The sequence below is a fragment of the Marmota flaviventris genome, chromosome 18 (genome assembly GCF_047511675.1).
Source record: "Marmota flaviventris isolate mMarFla1 chromosome 18, mMarFla1.hap1, whole genome shotgun sequence".
Lineage (NCBI taxonomy): Eukaryota > Metazoa > Chordata > Mammalia > Rodentia > Sciuridae > Marmota > Marmota flaviventris.
Genome location: NC_092515.1, coordinates 29,545,270 through 29,566,397, shown reverse-complemented (window position 1 = coordinate 29,566,397; position 21,128 = coordinate 29,545,270). Strand labels below are relative to the sequence as shown.

General features: G+C 45.2%; 1 protein-coding gene across 2 annotated transcripts in view; it reads left to right on the top strand.

The window, feature by feature from the left end:
* N4bp1 (NEDD4 binding protein 1) overlaps positions 1-14,009 on the top strand; it is a 51,682-nt gene extending 37,673 nt beyond the window's left edge. Inside the window, exons 3-8 of one of the 2 annotated variants that reach the window (XM_027938982.2) lie at positions 288-418; positions 3,538-3,634; positions 4,888-4,995; positions 6,980-7,087; positions 8,941-9,241; positions 12,954-14,009. In XM_027938982.2, coding sequence (XP_027794783.2) covers positions 288-418; positions 3,538-3,634; positions 4,888-4,995; positions 6,980-7,087; positions 8,941-9,241; positions 12,954-13,091 — 883 coding nt within the window. In that variant the 3' untranslated portion in view covers positions 13,092-14,009. Of the gene's footprint in view, positions 1-287; positions 419-3,537; positions 3,635-4,887; positions 4,996-6,979; positions 7,088-8,940 lie in introns of both variants that reach the window. The other variant, XM_027938984.2, reaches the window with a different exon arrangement.
* The last annotated feature ends 7,119 nt before the right edge of the window (positions 14,010-21,128 follow it).

Below are 21,128 nucleotides of genomic sequence, written 5' to 3'. Positions count from 1 at the left end.
GGCTTTTTGAAAATTTAAAGTATTACTTTACCAGAAAGTTTTGCCTTTGGTGTGAAGAGCAGGTTAAATGATGTACTAACAATCTCTGAGGACCTAACAAATTATAGATTTTGTGCCTAGTTACTAATGTATGCTTTAAGAGGTTAATACTGGCTGTTCAACAGAATCTTCAGAAGATTCTACTTCTGTGGTTGCCATAGCTTTACATGTCTGTGAAATTTAAGATTCTTCATTACATTTTGAACATGTTAAACTGAAATAAATTTTTAAATAAATTTTTCTTACAGCCATGGTCTAAAAAAGTTTTTCTCTTGTCGTGGAATTGCAATTGCTGTTGAATATTTTTGGAAGCTTGGCAACCGAAACATTACTGTGTTTGTTCCTCAGTGGAGAACAAGGCGTGATCCTAATGTCACAGGTGAGTCAAACCAATTTTTCCAAATTTCTAATTAGAAATTTTTAATGAGTTGGCTTAGAATTGCAACACATAGTACTTAGAGCCGTATGTTGTGGCAGGATCTTTTAACAACAAAATTCTAAGTCTCTTCCATCTAGTAAGATATCAGTTGAAGAGTACAACAGTATAAGAAGTAATTGAAGGAAAGATGCAAAAGTTCATATGATTATTTGAAAGATACGTTAGAATTTATTGTACATCACAAAAATTTTCTTTTGACATTCTGAAAATGAAAATATGCCCTCTATTAGGCCAGATTTCTGACTATTTAAATAGCATTTTTTAATAAATGGCCACTTGATAAGTTTGGCACTTTAAAATATAATGTCTTTTCAACAGTAATACTTTAATATAAATCATTAGCCATATAGTACTTTGTGCAGACCACACACAAAAGGTTGGAACCTGTTATGATTTATGAAATTATTCCAGAGAAACTTAACAGTTGTTTGTGTCTTAGGTCATGATAGGAAGACAAGTGAAAAAGCTTTGCCAGACAGCTTAACATGTTAGAGCACTTAGAAAAGGTAGACTGGGATTGGGGTGAATATAGAATTTGTCCAACACACTAAGCAGGAAGTGAGACTTTGGGTCACTAGTGAAGTGGGAAGTGGTCAAACTGCACATTTCCCAGGTACTCCCAACTTCCTTCATTTTGGAGAGCATTTTTCCTAGCAGAAGGTACATGAAGAACAAAACAGATCCACTCATTTTGTAGCTATTTTTGAAACTTGGATCTCTGAAAGAGTCTTAATAATTCTTATATGTGTACACTTCCAAGACAATCAAATACATTGTGTGAATTTTAGTGAAGTCAGTGATGAGTATTATTAGGGGACCGCGGGTATGAGAATTCTGGTTGTCTGAAATGTGGCTTTGGCCCCTAGTTCTCCTTTGTCATCACCCACACCCATAAATATCCATAAATATTTGTACAGACAACTGTAGATGTATGGCTTACTCCTAAAACACAAATGAGTTGAACCTGTTTTTAAAAAAATCTACTTATTCTAATTTGTTATACACGACAGCAGAATGCATTTCAATTCATAGTATACATATGGAGCACAATTTTTCATTTCTTTAGTGGTACACAAAATAGAGTCACACCATTCGTGTCTTCACACATGTACCTAGGGTAATGATGTCCATTTCATCCCACCATCTTTCCTGCCCCTCTGCCCCCTCCCTTTCCCTCCCTCTGTTTTGCCCTGTCTAAAGACCCTCCATTCCTCCCATGCTTCCTGCCCCCATCCCCATTATGGATCAGCATCCTCATATCAGAGAAAACATTCAGCCTTTGGTTTTTTGGGATTGGCTTACTTCACTTAGCATGATTGAGTAATATTTCATTATGTATATAGACCACAGTTTATTTATTTATCTATTGAAGGACATCTAGGTTGGTTCTACAATTTAGCTATTGTGAATTGTGCTGCTATAAACATTGATGTGGCTGCATCACTGTAGTATGCTGTTTTTGAGTACTTTGGGTATAAACTGAGGAGTGCGATACCTCGGTCATATGGTGGTTCCATTCCAAGTTTTCCAAGGAATCTCCATACTGCTATTCATATTGGTTGCACCAGTTTGCAGTCCCACCAACAGTGTATGAGTGTGCCTTTTTCCCCACATCCTTGCCAACACTTATTATTGTTTGTATTAGTGATAGCTGCCATTCTGATTGGAATGAGATGAAATCTTAGAGTAGTTTTGATTTGCATTTCTCTAATTGCTGGAGATATTGAACATTTTTTCATATATTTGTTGATCAATTGTATATCATCTGAGAAGTGTCTGTTCAGTTCCTTAGCCCATTTATTGATTGGATTGTTTGTTTGTTTTTGGTACATCAGTGACAAATCCTCTGAAAGAGAAGCTAGGAAAACTACCCCATTTACAATAGCCTCAAAAAAATAAAATACTTGGGAATCAATGAGAGGTGAAAGACCTCTACAATGAACAATTTACAGAATTGTAAAGAGAGGAATTAAAGAAGACCTTAGAAGACAGAAAGATCTCCCTTATTCTTGAATAGGCAGAATTAATATTGTCGAAATAACCATACTACCAAAAGCACTATACAGATTTAATGCAACTCCAATCAAAATCCCAGTGGCATTCCTCATAGAAATAGAAAAAGCAATCATTAAATTCATCTGGAAAAATAAGAGACCCAAAATAGCCAAAGCAATCCTCAGTAAATAGAGTAAAACAGGTAGCATCACTATACCAGAACTTAAACTATGCTACAGAGCTAAAGTAACAAAAATTGCATGGTATTGGCACCAAAATAGACCAATGGTACAGAATAGAGGACACAGAGACAAACCCATATAAATACAGTTATATCATACTAGACAAAGGCACCAAAAACATATATTGGAGAAAAGATAGCCTCTTCAACAAATGGTTCCGGGAAAACTGGAAATCCATATGCAGCAAAATGAAATTAAGCCCCTCTCTCTCTCACCATGCACAAAACTCAACTTAAAGTGGGTCAAAGACCTAGGAATTAGACCAGAGACCCTGCACCTAATAGAAGAAAAAGTAGGCCCAAATCTTCATCATGTCAGATTAGGCCCTGAATTTCTTAACAAGATGCCTATAGCATGAGAAATAAAATCAAGAATAAATAAATAGGATGGATTCAAACTAAAAAGCTTCTTAGCAAAAGAAACCATCAATGAGGTGAAGAGAGCTTACAGAATGGAAGCAAATTTTTACCACACACACATCAGATAGAGCACTAATTTCTGGGAAATATAAAGAACTCAAAAAACTTAACACCAAAAAAACCCCAAACAATACAGTTAACAAATGGGCTAAGGAACTGAACAGAGTTGAACCTTTTTATTGTTAAAAATACAGCTAGTTCATATGCTGCATTTGCCTTGGTATGGGTCTTGCTTGATGCTTTTTCATTTTCATTAATTCTTCCCAGTAAGTTAGTAATACTGAGTCAATAGAAAGGTTTTCTAAAACTCTCCAAGTGAAACATTTGGATGTACTTTCATTTATTTACACATCTGGGAAAATAGCTTTTTTCTGAGTGTGTGTTTAACTTATTCCATGAACAGAGCAGCACTTCTTAACCCAGCTCCAGGAGCTTGGAATATTATCTTTAACTCCTGCCCGGATGGTGTTTGGAGAAAGAATTGCTTCTCATGATGACAGGTATGAAAGGCCATTTTCCTTTCTAAGGTGGGAGTGGGGTGGTGAGGAACCAGCCACCTGTTCCTTTGGACAGATGCACACTCTCAAAGGACTTGAGTTGCTTGACTCAGGTTTGAGGATTTTAATATTCATGACCATTAAGTTTAGATGCTCAGCCCTGTGTGAGGGGCAGGGCTCTGGAGTGTACAGGTTGGGCTTCTGGATTCAGGAAAAGCCTTGAGGTCTTCCAGCCCACCCAGACTAGGCTCTTGCTTGATTTCTATGGTTCTCTGGGTTTTGGAGGACGTGGATACATGTGCTGATTTGTGGCACACTCGCTCAAGCCTTAGTTCCTACTTTTATTAACACCTCTACACAAATATCACCACTTAAATTCATGCCAGTTAGAAATAATTTGTAAAATATTCATTAATAAAGAACTAAATCATGTTTATTTCCAAGGTCTTTTAAGATCTCTGAAACTAATGAGGCTTTTTTTTTTTTTAGTGCCCTTTGAATAATTACTGCTAATAACAATTATTGTTAGTTGGCACCTTTAATTCCAGTGATTCCGTTTGTTTCATTGTCTTTGTCTACATTGCCTTAGACATATGTGGTGATCCTAACTTAAGAGATGAAATTTACATTGTCCTTAAAAGTATGCTAACAGGATCCACAGGAGTAATCTCCAGCAATGAAACAGCATTTTCTTTATTGTTTCTTACTTTTTCATCATTGTGTATCTTTTCATAACTTCCATTTGAATGACTCTGTAGTGTAGGCTAAGTAGAATGGCAGGTCTAGCTAGTTCTCTTTTCTTAAATCAAAGCACAAAATAGGAGCCTTTGAATTTAAAAATATATATATACAAGACTGACTGTACCATGCAGCTAGTCTTAGAACCAAAAAACTGTAGTTTATTTGCTAAAAGGCTCAATAGTGATTCCACAGGCTTGTCACCTCTAATTCATTCTCTCCTCCGGTTCTTGTTCATTCTTATTACCATTGTTTAGTGATAATATAATTTTTCTAGAAAAATGTATAAACTGTTTTTTAAAACTAGATTTTATGAAGAATAGTTCTTTTATAACAACACTAATAATTTTACAGTTCTTCATTTCTAACTGATCTTCAGTTGACTGGGGCATAACTTTTCTAGCCTTGGTTGAATTCTTTGGTCATTTCCTAAGAAGAAATTTTTTATTTTCTTATAACATGGCTTCTCTAAGCCAGGGATGCCTGTTTGCTCATTTTAAACTCTTATATTACCATAGGTTTCTGCTACACTTAGCGGACAAAACTGGTGGCATAATTGTAACAAATGATAACTTCAGAGAATTTGTGACTGAGTCAGTCTCTTGGCGAGAAATTATTACAAAAAGGTAATATTTTCGTCTTTGTTTTTAGTTAGAAAAGTTTTTTGTTATTGTTTGTTGTTTTTGTTTGCATTTTGTCTGTCCACTGTGTACATTGGTCCTGCAAAAGACTCTTCTATACCCCGTCTACAAGGTCGTTGGCCCCCTTTTCAAAGCCTCAGAACCAGTGAGTGGTGTGTCAGGGCCCACTGTGTTTGTCCACATGGTGTCCTCTGAGAGATCAGTGTTCTCAGGCATGAAATGAGGTATAGTTTTGTGGCATGATGGAGTACAAGGGCACTTCCCTCTTGCCTTGGCAGAATTTGTCAGGCCATGAGGCCTTCCTCAGTTACTTAGCTGTGAAGTGAAAGGTTGGATTTCATGACAACTGAGATCTCACCTCTGAAATATTGTGATTCCAGCAAGAGGATGGGACCAAAAGCAATATACTGATTGGGGTTTTACTTCTTACGGGTAGGGGAGAATATTTCTACTTTTCATATCTGATGCTTTTCAAGAGCTTTTTTATAGTCATCTATACTAAAAACATGTTTAGATCCATAAATAAAAATAACAAAGTTAAGAATTTAGCATTCACTGCTATAATTTTTCATTTGTATTGATACTGTGATTGTCCAACTACTGAAAACTGCCTTAAGATCAGCAAACACTGCAGGGCTTGGTGGCGCATGCCTCTAATCCCAGCAGCTTAAGAGGCTGAGGCAGGAGGATCACGAGTTCAAAGCCAACCTCAGCAACTTAGCAAGGCCCTAAGCAACTCTGCAAGATCCAGTCTCTAAATAAAACATTAAAAAGGCTGGGGATGTGGCTCAATGGTAAAGCACCCATAGGTTCAATTCCTGTACCAAAATAAAAACCAAAAACAAACCCAGCAGACTGAAGCTTCCAAGACTTTTTATTAACATGCATCCTCTGTCCAGTTACTTAAAACAAAAGGCAAGAGTCTGCTCTCATACCAGGGATAAAGTCAGATAGCCCACAAATCTTAAGACATGAGATGAATGTACCTCGAGCCAAATGTAACTGGTAAGTAGTGTAACTAGACATTTGTCTCTATTGAAGTTTCACAATTGCCTCTAATCTGATATATTTTGCTAAATCATTAGAGGATTTTAGAAAAAGCTTTGCTATAAATGAGTATATAGCATTTTGACCCATATGCTGTTAAAAAACTTTTGGTGATAACTGAACCAAGAGTGAGCCTTAGCATTTTATGCAATTTATAAGCATACATTAATCTTCTAGGACACGTTTCTGTAGGATCTTTGCCCTGGGGCTCCTTGTCAGTATTAGACACACCTGTTACTTGTTGGCAACTTTAAATGAGACTCAATACAACTTCTGTTCAGAATTTGCAAAAGCAAACCAGAAACTGAGATCTGGATATACATACACACATATACAAACATACATAAATACCTAAATCTGGACAACAAACATAGGCTCTTAATTTTGTTTATTTTTTGGTGGTCTAGGAATTAAACCCAGAGCCTAATACATTATAGGTAAAAGCACTCTTCTACTGAGCTACATCTTCAGTCCTTTCCCATAGTTGGTAAGTAATGCTTAATGACTAGATTTTCTTTATATATTGCATTGTTTTAAAAAAGGTTATTTGCAGTAGGTTTGCCTATGGATGCATGTATTTCCATTTTCATTAAAAAGTTAAATCTTTGTCGATCACCTTCTGGGTCCAAAGTCTTTACATCTTGTTTCTCTAAGTTATATTAGAAAAAGAAGCTGCTTCCCAAACCCAGAGAAATATCTAAATTGCAAAATTTCTAGCACTGCTGAATTTGTGTTCAAAATAGAAATTAAAATAGTATAATTTGAGTATAGGTTTTTTTCCTTTGAAGGCAGTAAAGCAGTCTTAGAATTTATAGGCTGATCATTCCTTTGCAGTTGGGTGAAAACTTTTGAGATAATCTGAGATGCTGTAGCCATAAAGAATTAGTGTTTTTTTTCAGTGTGTGATTTTTCTGTGTTGTAGATTGCTTCAGTATACATTCGTGGGGGACATATTTATGGTTCCTGATGATCCTCTTGGAAGAAGTGGACCTCGATTAGAAGAATTTCTTCGGAAAGAGGTCTTTCTTAGGTATTTAGTCTATCTTATGTTTTAAAAGTTTATTTCATTTAAATTTTTTGTGCGATATTCAAGTGCTATCTTTGAAAGACTAGAAGTGTAAAAGTGGTATTATAATCTTTATTTTGTGATACTGGAGATAGAACCCAAGGCCACTTTACCCTTATCCTATATTCCCCAGTCACTCTTTTTTTTAATTTTAAGTTGCTGACCTTGAACTTGAACTCCTGTCAGTTTATTATGTTTATGTTAATGTATTTACTGTTCAAGAATCACTACCTGGGGGAACTGACAGTTACTTTTTACCATCTCCAGTATTAAATTTTTCTGAAATTGTTTAGTAGTTTCAGGGTTGTTTTTTGTTTTTGTTTTGTTAAGTTTAGGTTTTGTTTTTAAGGAAAATAGTGATTGGTAGTGCTAATGGTTATTTCTGTTTTCAGAATTCTCAGGTAACAGATTTTAATCAGTCTTTTATGGGCCTAAATGGCAGATCATATAATATGGTGACAGACCTCTTTTCTTTTTAAACCAAAATTAGTTATTCTTCTGTGTATCTCCCAGCAGATGTTTGCATAAGAGTGTTCTGGAAGTCTCTAGAGAGGAAAACACTGCTCTCCCTGGTTTTTTTTGTTGTTGTTTGTTTTGGTATTGGGTCAAACCCAGGGACATTTTGTCACTGAGCTACATTCTCAGCCCTTTTCATTTTTTATGTTGAGACAGTGTCTTCACTAAGTTGCTGAGACTGTCCTCAAAGTTGAAATCCTCCTGTCTCAGCCTCCTGAGTTGCTGGGATTACAGGCATGAATCACCATACCTGGCTGCTTTCCCAGTAAAACTTCACAGCTGATCTTTGCCATTTATAACATGAGCTTTTGGGGCTCCAGGTTTGGACTTGGTAGTGATTAAGGGAGTTCACACAGAGGTATTATCTTCTACAGAGACCAGCACAGTTTAAGTCCCCTGATAGATCATTTCTCTTTGAGTGTTGGGTTTTATTATGCAAATGAGGGCTTAGTTCCCAAGGGTCATGCACTCTTCCCACAACAGGAGGATGGCAGCCATTTCCAACACCTGCTGCATGTCAGCCCATCTCACTAACCCCTGCCCCAAGACCTGTGTGTGAGTCCAGGGCCTGTGGTTCAGACGGAACAGAGGGAGAGTTCTCTCTGCTTCCTCATTGTGTCCTTTTATCTCTTACCCAATGATTCTTTGTAAAGGTGGTAAGTAATTGATAGTCTCTTCCTTCCTGAAGGGACTACTTTTTAAGTTATTTGAGTTTTTTAAATTAGGAAAACTGTTGAGCCAGTCCCATTTCTAGACTGCAAGCCAGTGTCAGGTGGAAGATTTTGAAACAATACAGATGCCCTCTCTGTACCCCCACATTCCCCCATATCCATCTGCATCAGGTTGTGGGCACCATTATAGTGCCTCACCTGTTATTTGGTGGGGAGGGGGAACCATGAGCCTGAGGTAGCTACCTTTCTACCCAAAGGGACTCCTTTTTCTAATTCAGAATCATACTCTCCAGAATAGAAGGACACTGTAGTCCCTATTTTTTAAAAAATTCTCCCACGAATACACTGGTTTACTGCCAAAACAGGTGGATAAGGTCAGCCCTCAGACAGCAGGCCTGGGACGAATCTAGCTCATCCCCTGTCCTTACCAGTCTAGAGATGGGTATCAGTGAAAATCCCCGGGGCTCCCCTGTGGTTGCTGATATCGCTGCCTCCATGGCAGTCTGGTATCTTCCCTATTAAGCAGAGAGTGGCATCTTAAGGGTCAGGGTTTGGATCAGCAGCACATGCTGTAGAGGGGTTTCTTGTTTATGTTGTAACTACTCTCACCAAGACTCACTTCATTCACAGAGATATGCAACCCCTGCTCAATGCCCTGCCGAACGTGGGCATGTTTGACCCCAGCTTCAGGATTCCTGGCACCCAGGCAGCCAGCACCAGCCACCAGCCTCCAGGCCGGATTCAGGGAGCCTCTCCAAGCCACTGGCTTCCTCAGCAGTCCCACTTTCCGCTCCTGCCAAACCTGCCCAGTGTCCCGCAGAACCTGCCCATGCCAGCACAGAGGTCTTCTGCAGAAACCAGCGAGCTAAGGGAAGCCCTGCTGAAGATCTTTCCTGATTCTGAGCAAAGACTGAAAATCGACCAGATCTTGGTAGCCCATCCATACATGAAAGATCTAAATGCGCTCTCTGCCATGGTGTTAGATTGAAGACTGTGCTGAGAAGCTTGAGCTCATGGCCAAGGGATCAAACTTGAGCTAATGGTTATACGTGATGGGAAGTACCATAATGTGAAAACCTGTTTCCCAGTGTAAACATTGTTGTAGTGTATAGAGAAAGAGAAAAAAAGAAAAGGAAAAAAAAAAAAAGATGTTTTGTGTATAAAAAAATCTGGGTTTTCAAAACCAGCTTTTTTCTATATATAAATTATGCTGCTATTACAGATTTAACATTTTCTGTAAAAGGAAAGTCTACATTTTCTGCCTGTTCAGAACTGTTTAATAGCAGTTACTCTTGAGTGTATTTACATTTTTATGTTTTTTAAACTATTTTCCTTAAATCTAAAGATATTGACAAATGGATATGATTAGCATTTCTAAATAAAAAGAGTTGCTTTCTTAAGGAAAGCAAGACCTCTTAAAGTATATTTTCTTGAGGTGAATATATCCTGTCCACTAACATGGAGTGTGCTCCCCTCTCCTGCCGCCTCTGCCCTCCCCTGGGAGTTGGGGTTGGTTTCCTCCTACGGGGTCTTTTGTCGGAGCCATTTGTGAGAGTGGACAAGTGGTGCCACTAGATGGCACTTTGTGCTTAGCCATTGTTTATGACCAGGGCAAAGTTAGACTCACAGAATATTGGGGCTAGAAGAAGCTTGAGAGCTAGTGTGGTCTCGCCTTTCTTCCCTTTCCACCCTACAGAGGAAGCAGCTGAGGCCCAGAGTGCTCACTGTCAGGACATGCCCACAGCCACTGCCACAGAGCAGCCAGGCAGGGGCAGACTGCTCATCCAGCGCCGTGACACACTCACCTCACCTGGGCCTCCATATACCTACTTGGCTCTCGAAGTCTTGTCTTTGCCTCAGAAGACCTCACCAGGGTCTGAGATGTTTATTGAAGGACCCAATATTTGTGGCCAGCTTTTGGCCCTAACCATGGAAGAACATGTGGAGTTTGTACAGCTTTGCCAAAAAAAGTTTCTATTCTCGAGAATGACCCCAGCCAATAAATAGCATTAGTAGCCTCTGTGGGGCCCAGAGCCCCTCAGTTTATTTTTATGTGTTCTTCTCTTTGTTATCCTGCTAGCAGCTCTTCCTGTGAGTCTTTCCCAGAGCTAATTTATCTTAGTATTGTCTGTTTTCAGTGTTGCTCAAAATTGTCAGTGAAATTCCTTTCTGGTATAATTCTTAACATCTTTACTATTACTGGACCTTCGAAGGGCTTTGTCTTATATCTGCATTCTCCCTGGGCTGCTCTCAGTCAGTTTCATGTCCAGCCTATAGCTCGTGTCTCTTCCACCCAGAAATAGTGGCTGAGGGCTTGCTGCTGGTGTTCATGGTGTGGGACCTGGGTGGCATTCTTCGAGAGAAGAACCCAGAACCCTCCAGGTGGCCAGACTTGTATTTCAATTATGTTTTTGCCCAGATGCCTTGACAGTGCCTCATAATGCAAAAGTAGTTGTCAGCTGTCACTTTGGACAGGTTGCCAATTCAGCCAGCTGTGGAAGTAGAGGCAGGAGACTTGAAGTGAGCCAGGGAAGTGACTTTAGTCACAGTCACCTATGCCTCAGCTTCACAGCTGGTTGTTTCCAGAAGCACAGCAGAGGTGGGAGGGCTGAGGCCAGCTGTTGACTCTTACCTCCAGGCTCAGGATTTAGTCCAACATGTCACCAACCCCTTTATTTCTCTTCCATGTTAGAAAAGTGACACAGGAGACTCATCTCGATTGCCAGGGCTAAGCTTCCACTAATGTCAGGTGGAGTTGGCTAGGCTGAGAGGGTCATGAATTTTCTAGGCTCTAGAAGCAATTTGAACTTGACCTTTGAGTTCTGTAAGCCTTTGTGTTCTTGGTATTGGGTTTTTCTTTTTGGGTGGGTGAGGATACTGAAGATAACCCAGAGGCACTCTGTACCAATGTACATTCCCAGTCCTTATTTGTTTTTGAGACAGGGTCTTGCTAGGTTGTCGAGGATGGCTTCAAACTTGTGATCCTTCTGCCTCAGCATCCTGAGTCGCTGGGATTATAGGCATGTACCACTGTCCCAGACTCCCCCCGCCCCCCCAGGGTCTTGAACACACAAGGCAAGTGCTGTACCACTTAGCTACATCCCCAGCTCTTTTTGAGAGCAGTCTTGCTAAATTGCCCAGGCAGTCCTCATACTTTTGATTCTCCTGCCTCAATCTCCCTGATAGCTGGGATTATAGATGTTTGCCACAGGGACTTAGTATTGTTTCTGAGAGATCTACATGCCCTCTTCCCTTTTCTTGAATATGGGAGGGGAGAAGAGGAAGTGGGAAGAGTACAGAAATGCATTATATTGTAAATTATAACATGAAATATAATTCATGTTTGTTTTTCTGAAATTAATTCATGCTTATTTAAGTTAAATATTTAAAACCCCATTAAGAAAACCAGTATCAAACCATTAAAGAAAGCTCATGACCTGTTAGCCACTTCCTCTCAACTGGGTTCTGTTGCTTAGAGACTTGTAGATGCTCTACCTCCTGTGTAGATTTCTCCCACCTGTGACTTTAGGAGTGCCAGCAGGAGCACTTCCTTGTAATTGTAATTCCTTCTTGGTTTTACATGGAGTGGCTCTGCCTTCTGTGTGTCGCGGCATTTATGCAAGGTGGCTGGTGGGGCAGAGTATGTCTCTTATTCAGCCCACAAAGTGTCTGATGCTCAGAGCGATTGTCCAGGTCAAAGCCCAAGTAGCTGGTGGAGCTGATTGATTCCTGACCCTGTATTTTCTCCTAGGCCCCAGATACCATCTCTGGGAATAAAAAAAGACAATCTATCAAATGGCATGTGTTGAGACCCTAAAGTTTGCCAGTCAGGAGTATCAAGTGCGCATCGGCCATCCTTGGTGAAGGGCCAGCATTGTTGAACAGGCTCAGCTCTGTTGCCAGGGACTCTTGCCGGGGTGCAGCTTTTGGAATAGAGTCACTTTTGTAGACTTGTTGTGGCATTTGTGGAATGTGAAGGGGGACTCGATGGTGTACACATGGAAACCCAGGCTCTCCATAATGCTCTTCTGATCCCTGCCACACGCCCCATGGCTCCCCCCAAGCGGGCAGTCATTCCAGGCACTAGCCCACCTCGGATCCCAGCCTGCGCCCCTCACTTCTGCGGTGTGGTCTTCCATTGGGAATCTCTTCTCACCTCCGTCTCTCATCAGTGCTTCCTCATCCTCACCTGTGCGTTCCTCCAGTGTCTCTGAACAATCCTAATTTGTTCAGTTACTCTGCTTACCTCCATTTCTTTTTTTTCTCCAACTTCTTTTTTTATTATCTACCTCCCCATTATTCTCCACGTATTTCTGATCCTTTAGATTAAAATAAATAGCTGGAGTGTCTGAGGAGTCATGTTCATTCCTTGTTGATGCTTCTCTCAACTTCCCATTCTCTAATCCTGGGTTGCAAACTTCGTTTCTGCCCCATCACTCGAAAGTAGTCCAGGAAGAACCTCCAGGGCTACGAGATTGAAAGTCCAGAGGCCTCTTCTCAGTTCTTCATCTTGATATGTACACTCAACCACCCAACATCTGATACCATTGGCCTTATTTTCCACGTTTTCCCTTTTTAGACAGTCTTCATTCCTTTTCTTTTACCTAAAGACCAACCCTTAATACGTTCTCTTTGTCTTACAGGTGATTCTCAACCTTTGGGCCACCTATGAGGCTCTCCTTGAAAAAGCAGATTGTGCCTGGAGATGTAGTTCAGTGGTATCAGGCTTTCCTAGCATGCACGAGGCCATGGGTTCAATCCTCAGCACTGAAGAAAGTTAAAAGTGCAGATTATTGGGCTCCACCCCGAGGTGTAGACTCAGTGGCTGTGGAGGAAAACCTGGGAATCCGCTGCTTTAGGACCACACCCTGATGATTCCTGTTTAAGTGGTCTATGGATCACATTTTGAGAAACTGCATTCACCCTTAGGGGTCACTATTCTGTAACTCCACTCTCCTTCTGTAGCTATTCTTATCCTGTCACCAGCCCTGTGGAATCCTCAAACTCCCTAGACCCTTGTCCTGCATCTGTTGTTTTCTCTTTCCCCATGCACTCTCTCTGAGGGCCCTGTGAGGTTGCCCTCTGCTTACCACTGCCTATTAGTCGCTCTCAAGCCCTCTCCAAGGGCATTGGTTCCTGACTGCTCAGCCTACCTCTTTAGTTCCCCCCTCTCCAGAATGCACAGTGTTCTGGGTTTATCTTCCAGAAACCCCCCTCTGGCCACACTCTTACTCTTCAGTGATTTCCCATGTTGTAACCAGAGCACCAAGTTCAGAGCCCGTGGGCCTAGAATTCATGACTGTCTGCCTTCTGGCCATACTTGATTGTCCATTTTGTGTACTGTACCCAGCCACACAGATTTCCTCAGTTCCTGTGGGCTCCTCCTGTGTTGTACCTCTTCTCTGCTAGAAATGCCTTTCTTCCAGATGGCTTCCTCCTCGGAAGCCCATCCTTGCCCGTTCTCTGACTAGAAGCAGCCCCATGGTGTTCTGTGGCCCCACAGCACTTTGTGTCTCGCTTCCAGCACGTGTGGCTCTGGCTGGTGTTGCTGCAGCTGACTGTGTACTGTGTCACCTCCCTCTCTAGACTGTGAGCTCCTCGTGGGCAGGGACCGTCTGTGCTCCCTCTTTGTATTTCTGTGGCACCTAGCACAGTGCCTTGCACTTGATAGGTGCTCAATAAATGTCTGCTCGAGTGAACTGGAGGACGGTGCCTTCTTACTGCGACATCCGGCAGCAGTACTGGGAGGACCTTCAGAAGTGGTGTTCACAAGGGCCAGGAACCCACTGCTCTGCTGCGGCAGGCATGGGGCCGTAGGGGGGCAGCTGCCTGGCTCACTCCATTCTCCCTTTTCTTCAGAGCTTCCCCACACTGTCCTGGGCAGGTGGCATGGCCTGACAACATGCTCAGCACCAGGTACTCCCAGTTTCACTCCAGCCAGCGTCGTGCCTTATGGTTTCCCCTGGTGAAAGCCATGGGATGCCTTGCCCACGTCTGCCATGGGAGTGGCTGATACTTGGGAGGAAGGAAGCAGAAACATTCCTGGCATGGAGAGCTCCAGGTTCTCATCAAGGAAGCCCTTCCTCAGATGTCACCATGCCCAGTGTTGTAACACATTTCCTTTTCTGCTAATTCACACCAGACTTACATCCCCAATATCAAGAGTCTACCTTGAGTAAAACACGTGTCCACGTTCAATGGGAGAGGTCCGGCTTCTGTTTAGAAAGGTGCCATACAGCACTTAGGGGTGGTCACCCCAGTCAGAAAATGTCAGAGCCCTATAATTCCTGAGTACACATCCCCTCAGAAGAGAGCCCCCCACCCCCACCCCGTGGAGCAGCCTGTTTCCTGCTACTGTCTCTGCTCACATCCACTTCCTCTCAGGGCTCTAAATCCCCGTTATGAAGTTCTTTGCTCATCAACTGGGCAGAGACCAGCCTGGTGTCTTGGAATTTGACGTCCCTGTACACTTGAGTTTACCCCATCAGTAAAACAAGCTTAAGATAAGCCTTCTTCAAGGTCCTGGGAGGAACGTGTGTTGGGACCTCTGAGGCACCTTTAATGGTGCCTGGCGTAGAGCCATTGGTGAATGTACTCCTGTGGACACACGTAACTGCCTACCGTTGCTCCCTCCCGTCTGTGCTGACAAAAGCCCAGATACAGATCTTCAGGGTGTGATGTGGTCCTCTGATCTCGCCCACCACCAGAAGAGTGGACCTGGATGAGGACACACAGGTTAGTACCTTTTTCAGAGCTTCAACAGGGCCCCAGGAAGCCCAGCTGAGGCCTAGAGAGGCCTTTATTCCTTAAAGTGGGCTGGCATGAGGATCACCCCGCAGGTGTCATTGCTAGAGGACAGTGGGCAGAGTCGCCACGTTCGGGCATACTGCTCCCCATGCTGAGTGCTGAGCGCCCACCATGTACCCCAACATGGGTTTTTCTCAATGCTCTCAGCAGTGCTCTGGGGTGGGCTGTTATCTCCACTTTGTACAGAGAAAACCCGAGGTATAGAAGGGCTAGGAACTTGAGTTCTCGAAATTCCTTCCACCTCCCCAAAAGGCCAATCTCCTTTCCTCCAGAGGTGACTCTACGGCCAGATGGTGTATAAGATGGCCCTCCTTTACCCCGTGAAAAGAATGGAGGGCCATGACAGGCCTGGGTCAAGGTTGCCCGCCTGCTGGCTGAGGGAGGCTGAGGAAGGAAGCCGCCTCCCACCTTCCTGAGCAATGGGGCCTGTCCAACCCTGTTCCCGTGGGAGAATGCCAAGAACACATTCTTACAAAGAAAAAGTTGACCAGGGCTACAGAAGCCGGTAGGAGGAGGCCCAGCAGGCATCATGCCCACCTTCCACTTCATTTATGGACACGCGATCAGTAACCGGGCTCTTGATGGGTTTTGAAAACTCAAAGCAGCCTTTTTCGTTCCAGTCCTCTTGACACCTGTGGTGCCAGGATGGGGGGCGTTTGCTGGGGAATCTGAAGTTGGACAGGCAGGGATTTGCCCAGAATCAGGGCAGAATTCCACAGCAAGTGCTGGAGACTTAAGCCAAGTGGGCTTGAATCAGCCCCCTCCCACCACCTCCGGCTTGGTGGCTTTAGCGCCCAGAGTCACAGGACTCCAAACCACAGACTACACACAGCCTTTGGGGCTTTCCTTAACCACTACCCCCCTGGTCCCCAGGGAGCCATGCTGGGCCCCACAGCCTGAAACCCAGGCTGGGGTCAGGCCTGGGCAGGCCCTGCCCTTCCCCACTCCCTGCCCCCAGCAGAGGAGGCAGCCTGAGGAAAGAATGTGCTTGTCTGCCTGCTTGTCTGGCTCCCGGATCAGTCTAGGGTTTCAGTCACCAAAAAAGGCAGCAGGAAGAAGACCTCCGGCAGCTGGCCCCAGGGACATGGCTTTACTCACTGAATCCCCATCCACCGTCTCCTGAGGCTGCAGGTCCCCTATCCTCACAAGCGCCCCACACCTCTGAACAGGGCTGGGCATGCTGCTCATTCCTGAGGCTCAATCAGTAAGCGACGGAGGTAGGGCTGGGGTCCCAAACACCTACTTCCTCTCTGGAGGCTTCTGCTTTCCTGGCCCCTCTATGATTCCTTCCCCGCCCCCCCCCCCCCCACCCCGTTCTTGAGCAGTCCTGGAGCAGACATGTGCAGGGGACAGTGCTGGGGGATGGGAGGAAAGAGCCAGAATGGCTCTTGTTCTGAAGGCTTATCCGTGCTCACCAACGCCTGGGTTGAGCACGTGGGCCTTGCTCTGATATCTAGGGCTATGTGACCTTGAGAAAGTTATTCAGCCTTCCAAGGCCACAGTTTCCTCATCTGTTGATGAAATTGATGGCACTGTTCCTAGAGCTGGTGGTTTTCAGTCCTTACTACTTGAGTCACTGCCAGGAGAGCTTTTCCAGTATTCAAGCCCAGCCCACGCCACAGCCCAGTGCCATCTAAACCTCACATCTGTCCCTATTTTCAGTCAGTCCCCATTTATACCAGTGTGTCCTCAAGGTGGAGAACCACTGCTCCACTAAAGAACTGTTGCAACCCAAACTGAACCCCAAGTCATGGGCCTGTGCCCCAGGAGAGTCCCTCCCTTTGCTGATGTCCCATCATTAGGAAGGTGCCTTTGCACCTGGAAAGCCTGTCATTCCTTAGAATGCAGAAGACTCCACAGCCGTCCCTAAAGGCCTCATCCGTTCTTTGGTCCTTTTCAAATCCAAGACCTTGCAGAAGCAGATCACAGCGGGGAGCCCTGGGCCCCGGAGCCCAAAGACCTTTCCAGCTCCCCGCTTTCTTTCCACAGTGCCTGGTCCAGCTGTGTGTCCTCACTTTCTGAAAGAAGCCAACTCTAATGATATCTGGGGACAATCTCTGAAGGAGGGAAGTGGCTGGCATCTGCTGAGCACACAGACTTTTTTCCATCAAACCAGAGCCTTCAAACTGCCCCACCATACCCTACCCTTGCAGACAGCAGCCACTACAGGTCTGGAGTCCTGGGCGCTGTGGAGAGGTGTCTCCCCCACTCTGGAGAAGGGCAGGAGAAGGTTTCCAAGTAGATAATTCTTTCATAGTTTGTACAGAGGCCCTGATGGCTTGAGTTGCCTACAACCACAGGCAGTTAGGTGAGATGACACTGGAATCCAGATCTTATTCCCACCTGTTCTTTCCACTGCCTCCCCAGATGGGGGGTCTCTTCCCTGGGAGAGTTTTCCCATTGTCAGATGCCTCTGGGTGTGTCCCTGAGGCCGGGACCGTCACATACCTGCAGAGGTGGGGTGGGGAGAGTGACGTCACGCGTTCATCCTGGACCCCTGGCTCTGAGGGCACCAGGAGATCCTTGACCACCACAGAAGTGGGTGTCTGCAGAAGTAGTAGTGTCCACCCCAACATTCTAGCAAGCTTGGATTATTTTGCTACCTTCAGGCCTGAACCATCCTGGAGGCTTGGTACCCCTGTCCCTGTTCCAGGTGACCACAAGGAAAATCTACAGCATGGGGCCAGGACCAGGGCTGAGAATCGGCCCTGATGTGAAATGACTTTAAGACATGTTCCTTGACCCTACTCCAGCTCCACAGCCACCTTCAAGACTGGAGATCCAGGCCCCATCTGTCTGGTGTCAGGTTCCCCACCCCCCAGGGACCCCTCAGTCCCTCTAGAGCTGCTCACCCAACTTCCTATTTGAGTCCACCTCCACAACAGCCCAGTGGGGAAGGCAGAAATGGTTATCTCCCAAGAGCCATTTGTGGTCAGCAAAGTCAAGGCCTATATCCAGGTCTCCACATTCAGAGAACGCACACTTTCCCTCCCCTGAATGGTTCAGGAAACCACAGCGGGGGCCCATTCATTCATTCATTCATTCACTATTCTCACCTCTGTTCAAACCTTCCAAAGGCAAGATGTCTGGTGGGGCACACCCTGTGGGAGGCTGGGCACAGAGACCAGGGACTGAAGAGTAAATGGGGTGAATGGGCAAGAGTCCAGCTGGATCCCCAGTTCCTGGATGAGCAGGCCGTGGATGAGAGTCCTGGCAGGGGAGCCAGCGTGTGGGAAGGAAGGCCACGGAGTGGGAGCTTTCCAGGGACTCAGGAGGTTTCTGAGGCTGGAGAGGTCAAGGAAGAGGGCCTGACTGTGTTCTGAAGGATGTGTCTGCCTTCTGTCCCTGGGCGGGGGGCCTCAGTGGGAGGCCAGCAGGGTTTGCACTCTGCTTTTTGGAAGCACCTGTCTCTCTGCATCTTGGAGACCACTCCTGATCCAGCCCTCTGACTCCTCTGGAACAGAAGGGCAGCCTGGGTTTCCAGCCAAACCAGCTCATCCCGTGGCATATTGAGGGGTTGGTGGTGTAGGGATGGGGCCTCGGCTGCACAGCTGAGCTCCAAAGCATCAGTTCGGGGAGCCCAACCTGTCAGCAGCATGTGACGGCCCAAGAGTGGCAACCATTACCTGGGACTAAATGATCGGAGATAAATCTTCCCAAAGCCCCCGAGATGGGCTGTCTCCTCAGCAGCTGGCTGTTGCTTGGGTCTCCATTTGTCCCATCCTCCTTGGGTCAGTCAGTCCTGCCACCTGTAACTGCAACGTTCATGACCTTCTCTGGTACCAAGAAAATGCATCTGGTTCCTTGTTAGGAAAAAGCAAAAACAAAAACTGTTGGATTTTTTAGGAGCAAAGATTCATTCGTTGTTCATTTATGACAATATAAATCCTCTACTCCAGAGAGTTCTTGACTGCTCTGAGTCTTGGTTTTCCCCATTTTTACTCTTGGTCACTCTGTTTGACCAGATAAAGTCATTGTCAGCTTACACCTGGCAAACCCTACACAATCAAGGTGAGGGCTAGTTCCTTTTTTCTTTTTGATTTTTTTTTTAAATGTAATTGACAGGTAGACGAGTACACAGATCACAATCATGCAGCCTGCTGGGTCTTCACACGGGGAGCCCACAGCCTCACCAGCACCAGAAGAAAAGAACATTTTAACTTCCCAGAGCGCCCCCTGCCCTCTATCCCCACCCCCATCAAGGTAAGGACCACCCCGACTTCTAACAGGCTAGAAAAAGGCTTCCTCTGCCTTCCTGCCGAGTGGACAAACCAGGACCCTTTTTTAAAAAAGCAAAAAGGAAACAGAGCAGGAAGTCAGGGGTTCCAGGGCTCCTACGCAGGACACCAGGCGAGAGAGAGAGAGAGAGAGAGAGAGAGAGAGAGAGAGAGAGATCATCGCCCTCAGTCTCAGGGTGGGGGGCCCATCTCCCCTAGGGCTGGGACTTTCCCGCCAAGGGGGCCCCAGGGGAAACCTCCAGGAGCCCATATGCAGAAAGCCAAACAGGCATCACTTTCAAAGAAAAAAAAAAAAAAAAAAGCACATTTTTCTTGTTTGTAAAAAATTGTGTGACATTTTAGAACCATATGCCCAGTTAGTGGACCAGAGCAGAGCAGCAAAAGAAGGCTATTTTATTTTATTGTTTTTAGGTTGGAACCTTGAATGAATTGCGTCCAGCTGCCCTGCATTCCGGGGGCCCCTCTGCTGCGCCCTCTCTGAACGAGCGTGCTTGTTCCTCGCCCGCCTCTCCCCGCGCTGGGTAATTGCAACCATCTGTCCAGAGTGGAAACTCGTGCTTTCAGGCCCCAGCAATGCCTGCTGCTCCCTGGAGGGTGATTGTAGGTCACTGGAAGTCCCTCCCCCTGCTGCCCACGAGCCCAGCTCTTCTCAGGTCAAGGGCACCCCAGCCCTGTCCCAACTCTGCTGGGGATTGCCTTAGGCTCAACCCTTCCCCTTTCTGAATGTCAGTGTCCCAGAAAGTCCCCATGCTGCTATTAGACTGAACAACTGTGAGCCCCCAGATGCCAAGCAGTGTGGGGTTTTGATTTAGCAAAGAGTTCCCCAGGGTCAGCTCCAAGACCCCGCTTCTAGGAGGTCTCCAGGGGTGGGGGGAACTTCAACTGTGGCGGATCATGACGTCCCTCTGTTCAGTCATCATTTTTTTTTTTTTTGGCAGCTTCCACACACAGGCACAGGGAGCACACAGCTGTGAGCCACAGAGCAGCATCCTGCCAAGTGGAGCTGCGGCTTCTGTCACCTGCCTGTCACAACTTCCATCAGTTTTGCTGTGGTCAGCATTGGGCAGATAGCAGTGCTGGAAAGCAAGACGCCCACCTCCCTGAGCCCCCTGGGGGAGAGAGAGGGGTCAAACAGCTGGTCGCGCCCTGGAGCCCGTCACTCCTGGGCAGGGACTGAGAAGGAAAAACACAGGGAGCCACAAGATGCAAAGCCCAGAGTCCTCACCCTGCTTAGGTCTGGGAAGCCCTTGGAGGTTCTGAACAATGAGGAAATGTTAACTGAAAAGTGGGAGTGAGAGCACCCTGCCCCAACATCAGAGCAGGGAGACCTGGCAGAATCACCCCTCTAGTGCCCGGGAGGTGCCCTGCAGAGTCCCAGGGTGAGGACGGTGCTTGGGCCACTGAGCACAAGGCAGGCCGTCTTGGCAGGGAAGGAGAGCTGGCTGGCCTGTGGCACTGCATCCTCCCAAGGTTCAAGAAAACCTAGAAATATGGAGTTTTAAAAATGTAAATTCAAGTCGGATTTTTAAAAAATTATTGCTATTTATGTATATACGCATGAGCTCCCCTCTACCCCTGACCCACATCCCCAGCCTCAAATCCATTTTTCTTTTTTGGAAGGAGGGTACTGGGCTTTGAACTCAGGGACACTCAACCCCCTGAGCCTCATCCCCAGCCCTATTTTGTATTTTATTTAGAGACAGGGTCTCACTGAGTTGCTTAGCACTTCATTTTTGCTGAGGCTGGCTCAGAACTCATGATCCCCCTGCCTCA